A 7,711-nucleotide genomic window follows, 5' to 3' on the forward strand; every position below is an offset into this window, starting at 1 on the left:
AGGAATCCTTTATTGAAATAAACTCTTGGAGGCAATCTTCTTAGCAGATCCACTGGAACTACTTGGTTGGTAACAATAATCTAGATATGAGGCTCTGGGACACAACACAATACATGTGCTAAGGTTTTTTTTTTTTTTTTTTTAGTTCATATTTTGTTGCAGTTTGTTATGAATTAGAAGATATTCATTTAAATTTGAATTGTAGTTGTACTATTCCAATTTATTTATCTTTTTTTCAAGCGTGAAATCCTCTGTTTTACCATTACGACAAGAAGTAAGTGGGTGGATACATATATCTGGTTTTGAAAAGTTTCAGGATTTTTTTTTTTTTTTTAGTTTGGTTGATTACATAATCTTTTCTCCCAATATTGTTTTGGGTTTTTGAACGAAAGTTTCCGCCACTGGTCATTAGCTTTATTGTCTGTTGTAAGAAACTGAGAATAAAACTTTAATTGCAATATAAATATGAAAACTCTATACATTACTAATGTAATAGTTAAAAGTTCATATTCAAATATAAGATAATTTTTTTTATTCGATTAATTTTTTCATAATTATATCCATAAGTTAGTTTTTTATTTTTATTTTTATTTTTATTTTTATTTTATCCATTTTGGAATAGAATCTTTTTTAATTAGGTCTAGTTCATATTTTAGTTTATAGAGCATGAGGCTTATATTCTAGTCAAAACATTTTTTGATATAACTTTAAATAGACAACCCCAACCATACATTGTCATGTGTTTCAAGGATGAGTTTCTCTCATTGTTTAAGGGGGAAAAACACCTTAAAGTAAGAGTTCTAAATCTTTCTTGATTTATTTTACTAATTCTTATTTATGTCCACATATTGTTATATATAATATTTATTTATTTCTTATACATGAAGTGTTTGTAATTTTGATTTAACATATGATATATATTTTTTGTTTTTTGTTTTTCGATAAACAAGGGTATATTTTTGTTTTGTTTTTGTTTTTTGATAAATAAGGGTATTCAAACCTCTTCGAGTATTTGACTATTTCTTTGAACATGTGTAGTCAACCTTCCCACACACACCAGATTATTACAGGGAGGAATCCCTTGGAGGTGGCGCTAAGGTGCGGCAAGAGGTTTCGAACCCAGGATCTTATGGATATCTTGAGGTCTTAGGAATCACTAAACCAACTTCTTGAGGTTACATATGATAATTTCTTATGTAAACAAAAATGTTTACATCAAATAAGTCTTTACATCTTTGCAAAAAAAAAAAAAAAAGCCTTGACATGTCTAAAAATATACAAATCAATTTAATAAAAATAAAATATAATTAAATTACGTATGGTTTACATTAAATACACTTTAATTTAATGAGTTATGTAAAACATAAGAATAATTAGAGTGAATAAAAAGTGCATTAATTAACTATATAAATACATTACATGTTTTTAGAAAAAATCTAGAGGGGCTATTATTGAAATTTATGTCTAAATTATACTTTCAATCCCACGTCAAAGTTCTTATTTAAACACAAAATTAAACAGTCAATCACACTTACTGAGTCAAGCCATTCTTCAGAAATTATCTCGAAGAAACAAATGGGTTGAAGTGAATAACAGGAAGACACATAAGTGGATTAGCCATGGGTAAAGAAAAGCCTCCTCCAAGTTGCATATTGATCTTAGCATTGTCTCCTTCTCCAGCAAACTTCCAGTCAAAACATTGAACCATGGTTGCAATTGTAGTATGCATCATGTTGAGTGCCAACGTTGACCCTGGGCACGATTTCCTTCCGCCCCCAAAAGGAATAAAACTAAAATTTTGTTCCTCAGTTTTATTTTGATTAAAATCCAAATTATCTTGTTCCTTAGAGGAAACTAAGAACCTTTCTGGCCGAAACTCATTTGGATTATCCCATAAAGCAGGGTCTCTCATTATGGCATACAAGTTGACAATCACCATAGTTTTTTGGGCCACATCAAATCCTTTTATTATACAACTTTGACAACATTCTCTTGGTACAATAGGGCCTGGTGGGTACAATCTTAGTGTTTCCTTCACAACAGCTCGCAAGTAAGGGAGGCTTGGGATATCTGACTCCTCAACAGGTCTAGCACCAGCTACAGATTTTATCTCCTCTCTGACTTTATTGAATTCCTTGGGATGGTTGATGAGCTCGGCTATTGTCCATTGCATGCCCTCTGCTGCCGTACCGGTGCCCGCAGCAAAAAGGTCCTGAAAAAAGGGCAATTTATTTCAATCTGGTTTTGTCATGCTTTCCGTCCATTCTTACTATACTTCTCTAAGCCTCAAGTTTCCTATTAGTATAATTATACTCTTAACATATAGAGATGTACAAATCTCAACGATTCAAGAAATTATTTCTTACTTTTGTATATAAAAATCTAATATCATGATTTCCAGTATTAATCAGATGCCATATGACATTTCTAAGATTTCTATTGTCCAGTTAAATCAATACGCCATCTAAATTAAATCAATGGCCAAATCATCCTCTTCCTATATGATGTCATATTTTCAAAGTGACTAATGTGAAAACAATCTGTTTGTACACAAAAATTTCTCTCAATTTTGTTCACAAATGTTGATGTGTTCTGTTGTAATTAGTGCGAAATAAAAGTGATATTAGCGATGGTTAATATAAAAGTAGTATTACAGCAATTTCAACTGTATCACCTTAAGAGCTTGTGAAAAATGTTTGAGCAAATGAAATGTTAGAGAATTTAAGAAAAGGAAAACTGAGGTTGGGAGGGAAAAACCTAACTTACAAGCAACAAAGCCTTGATATGGTTCCTGGTGATCTTGATCTCAGCCTTGTCATCTTGATACACCTTTAATAGTACATCCATCAAATCCTTATTCTCATCCCTCTTCCCACCCTCTTCACGTTGCTTCAACATCCTTTCCAAAATCTCATCATATCTCATGTTTAAATCCATGGCCTGCTTCCCATACAGCCAGAAAGCTAACCTCTTTAGAGGTCCCAAGGCATCCCCAAAACACATCTTTGAGGAAACCTTAAAGGACTCCTTCACCAACTCCGTAATCCTATCAGCTTCATCACCCTTCTCTGAACACCTAGTGCTCATTAACATCCTGCTTAAAATGTTGTTTGTCAGTCTCATAAGCTCATCACCCACATCAAACACCTCTTTTTTATTAGCATTCTCCAGCACCACATGCACAAATTGGACTATTTCTTCACGTCGAATGGCATGTGACCGCTCAAGCTGCTTAGGTGAGAGCATTTCTGTCATGCAAAGCTTCTTCATGAACTTCCAATAATCCCCATAAGGGGAAGTGAAAAGTCCAAGGTTTGCAAGTGGTAATTCTTTGGCAAAAGCCAAACTTGTGCGACTTGCAAAAGCAAAGTCGTGGGTTTTGAATATCTCGGCGGCCATGGAAGCTGATGAAACAACCAGGCATCGTACCGCGGCCAGCCGGAGATATAGAAGAGGGCCATATTGGGTGGAGAGGCTTTGCAAGGATTTGCACAAGGGTGCACCATAGAGGTGATGAAGGTGGCCAATGACAGGAAGGCTTGGTGGACTTGGAGGGAGACGTAGATGGGTTGTTACTGGCTTGGAAGTTTTGTTGACAAAGGATATAATTAGAAAGGTTAAAGAAATAAAGGAGAGGAAGCCAAGGAGGTAGAATTGGGTATCAATCATGGTGGCTATGGCTGGTAGTAGTTTGTCTCCTACCAAGTTATATAACATTGGCTGTACGTGGATCCGAGTAGGTCCTGTCACGTTGTGCCCTCGAATTCAAATTGAGAAGGATTTAATTCTTTAGTAAATGATGTTTGTTTGCCTTTCTAAAATGGTTTTTTTTTTTTAATGATATATGCAGTTGTACACAATCATTTTTCACCATTGTTGACATAATAAATTGTAATTGTAGTAACGTTATTGTCATAATATAAGTCAACTACTATTAACTCACCATACATAAATATTAAGAAAAACACCGTATCACCTTGAGGTTGTGAAGGCATATGTACTTAATCTTTTTGAAAACACATTCTATACCCTAATTAAATAAAGACTCACACATTTCAACACCAGCATTCACAGTCAAACGTTAAACAAACCATCAAATCAGTCTCAGACTCTCAGTATTATACCAAAGAAAGAAGGAGTGTACGTTAAGTATATATAAGGTGACTGAGCTGCCTCTTAAATTACTAACGTAGATAAGGGACAAGTACATCATTAGAGGAGATTATGGGACTTTTCTAGCTTACATGATCCTAATTTAGCGTCCACATGACCATTAAATATTGAGGCTTACTCTGTTAGCTCAAAGTCAGCATCTACATTATTAACTAATTAAATTTGACGTGTTTTCTGCGCCCTCCCCTTCTCTTCCTCTGGACAAACACTCATTCATAAAAAAATAAATATTATTATTTGGACAAGAAAACCTGGTCCATATATGCCAAAGCTCCAACCAATATTTAGCCCATGAGCATATAAACTCATATATTATCTCTTCAAGTGACTTATAAAGAAGAGTTGGCGTAGAAGCTACCACACAAAAAAAAAAAAAAAAAAAAAAAAAAAAAAAACCCACACACACACACTAGACTAGAGCTCTGAACCATAATTAAATAAAGTCTCACTATACTTTTCAACACTAGCAACATGACCTTATAATTTTGCTGCATTCACAATCAAACGTGAAACACGCCTTCAAGTCAGTCTCAGACTCTCAGTATTATATACCAAAGTAAGGAGTGTACTCTATGTATATATAACGTGAGTGAGTTGCCTTTTAAATCACTAATGAAGATAAGGGACAAGTAGATCATTAGAGGAGATTATGGGACTTTTCTAGCTTACATGATCCTAATTTAGCGTCCACATGACCATTAAATATTGAGGCTTACTCTGTTAGCTCAAAGTCAGCATCTACATTATTAAATAATTAAATTTCATGTGTTTTCTGCGCCCTCCCCTCCTCTTCCTCTCGAAAAACACTCATTCATACAAAAATAAAATATTATTATTTGGACAAGAAGACCCAGTCCATATATGCCAAAGCTCCAACCAATATTCAGCCCATGAGCTTTTAACTTATATATTATCTCTCCAAGTGACTTATAAAGAAGAGTTGGCGCATAAGCTACAGCAAAAAAAAAAAAAAAAAACACTAGACTAGAGCTTTGAAGCTGGAATGCCTTTATAGAGAAGGCTCCCCGGGGAATCAAATCGAAAAGTCTTTCCTTTTTTATGTGGGTCTCAAGGATCATACTATATTTAAGTGGACACATTAGGAGTCAATTTTTTATTCACTCTATACTATATTTCCAACATTTTGTAACAATGGATCTAAACTAAAACATTTCATTATTATGTGTGAAGGACAATGAATAGTCACCTCTTTCTTTCAAATTATTGAAATTCTTTGAATAAGTCGAAAGAGTAACGATAGGATGAGATTCCATCTTTTCCATTTTCTTCTGAGTGGGATGTAATGAAATACGAAACTGTAATCATATATATATATATATATATATTTGTGCACCTTTCAAAGAAAATTTTATAATTTCTCAAAAAAAAAAAAAAAAAAAACTTTTTATAAGGCATTGTGGATTTAAACTAATCCACGAGGGGTTCTTTGAATCCACAAGGTGATAAACTAAAATCCACCACAAAAAGATTTTGACTAAACATCTGAATTTTTATTGAAAATAATCTATGAAAAACATTTACAGACTTAGAGGCCTATTTAAGGGTTCCGTAAAACTTGACAGACAAGAAAATATATTCTAAAATAAGTCATAATTAATACATAACCATAACAGGAACCAAATTTGACCTAAAAAGTATTAAAAGTACCTAAAAACAAGAAAATAAATACCCTAAACCTAAAATAACGAAAATTACATAAAAATACCGAAAATAATAAATTTCAATTATTAAATAGTAAATTTTGTCCTACATCAATAATGTTATGAACAACAAAAAAAACTATAACAGTTTAATTTAGAAATATTTTGGAGATTGTGGTGAACCAATGTTTGGCTTACTAATTTAGGAATGTGCTGGAAATGTTATAATTTTTTGTTGTGTCCCTAACATTATTCTAGTAAAATATTGTTAGGTTCTAAAAGCTTGGAATATTTGGCAAATCGTGAACATAAACTTGTCTAGATATAGTTCTTAGAGTCTATAAAGTCATATTAGACAATGCTCAAAGTGTTGCAAGTCAAAATTCAAAGAACATACAAGCTGTAGGTTCAGAAAGTCAAAATCAGACTGGCTCAATCGATCAGGCTCGATCGATCGGAAGGGTTCGATCGATCAGGCTTGATTGATCGCAAGTCGCAGATCAACAAAAATTAGCAAATGTAAAAAACCCATAACTTGTCCATTTAAAACCCAAATCGTGATCCCTTTTTTGCAGTACTTAAAGGAAATTATAAGCTAACCCTAGTGGGAGGGTTTTAGAGGTTTTTAGAGAGAAAATAGTGCATCTTGTGTCTCCAATTGTAGATCTAGGGTTTTTGTACCAAAGCTCTCTAAATTCTTCTAACGACAATATTCTTTGAAGAAATTCAAGATCCGGTATTGTAGAAGTTGCTGCTACAAGATCAACTACTAATGGTGATCTGAAACCTTTGAATAGGATCTCAAAGTCACAAATGTGGGTGTTTGTGTGCAACAAATTTAAGATAGAAGAGTCCGTGGATTTGGAGCTACACGTGGTCGTGTAAGTAAGTACTTCAAAAGGTAGCAGTAAATTTAGGGTTAAGTCTATTGTAAAAACTTCTGTTCTATCATAGTGAATCTTTTTCCTTGAGGATAGCTAGGTCAAATCTTCCCTAGGTTTTTTTACCATGAAATTGTTGGTTTCATTGGTTTTCCTGGGTAATTATATCATTATCTTATTTTTTTTCCGCACTGCATGATATGATTTATTACTGTTTAACTTAGATTTGAATAATAAACTTAAGTGTTAACTTGGTTAATTAATTAGGTTAAACAATCGGTGTGTTCAGGGGTTTAAACAAACAAACAAATACGAAACACTAAGTTACAAGGGATGCACATGTGATGCTAACTTGAAATTATATCATTTTCACATTTATTTTTTATATTTTTTTATGAGATCAAGTCCACCTTTCAAGGGAGCTTTTTTTTATTATTATAATTTTTTTACTATGCAAATGTAATATTCGCTGGAAATTTTTCAATGTTTGTCCACCTTTCAAGAGAGAATTTTGTAAGGCATTGTGGATCTGAATCTCATTATTTTGCTGATTTTTGAATTTGACTTTCACAGAACAGTCAACAACGACATTATTGTATACAGTACTATTGATCATATCTTATCATTTGTATGGCATTATCATGATTATATATGGGCATTCTTTTTATATTTTAAGTGGTTAGAGATACTTAACATAATATATATGCTATTGCTACGGCCTTGGTAGCTTCAACTGACTCCCCCCTCTCTCCTAAAGAACTAAAGGCTCGGGATGGTACCAGCTCATCCAACTATTTAACTATTTAATATTTTGACTTTCTGTAATCTTTAATGTTTACAAATCTTATCATGTATGTTTACTTATATAAATACAAAATATACTGGCACATTTTAATATTTTCAACAAAGATATCTCCATAATACCTATCTAATAAAATGTACGAACAAAAAGTATGTGAGAGTTAATAAAATCAAAACACTTTTAGTTTCAATTTG

General features: G+C 32.9%; 1 protein-coding gene across 1 annotated transcript; it reads right to left on the reverse strand.

The window, feature by feature from the left end:
- Positions 1–1,367: 1,367 nt before the first annotated feature.
- On the reverse strand, positions 1,368–3,707 carry LOC126716742 (cytochrome P450 705A12-like). Its single transcript, XM_050417711.1, has 2 exons — positions 2,767–3,707; positions 1,368–2,212 (listed from the first exon to the last, which is right to left on the reverse strand). Exons 1-2 carry the CDS (start codon positions 3,667–3,669, stop codon positions 1,559–1,561), a joined length of 1,557 nt encoding a protein of 518 aa, XP_050273668.1. The 5' UTR covers positions 3,670–3,707; the 3' UTR covers positions 1,368–1,558.
- Positions 3,708–7,711: the final 4,004 nt, after the last annotated feature.

The sequence above is a fragment of the Quercus robur genome, chromosome 3, assembly GCF_932294415.1.
Source record: "Quercus robur chromosome 3, dhQueRobu3.1, whole genome shotgun sequence".
NCBI lineage: Eukaryota > Viridiplantae > Streptophyta > Magnoliopsida > Fagales > Fagaceae > Quercus > Quercus robur.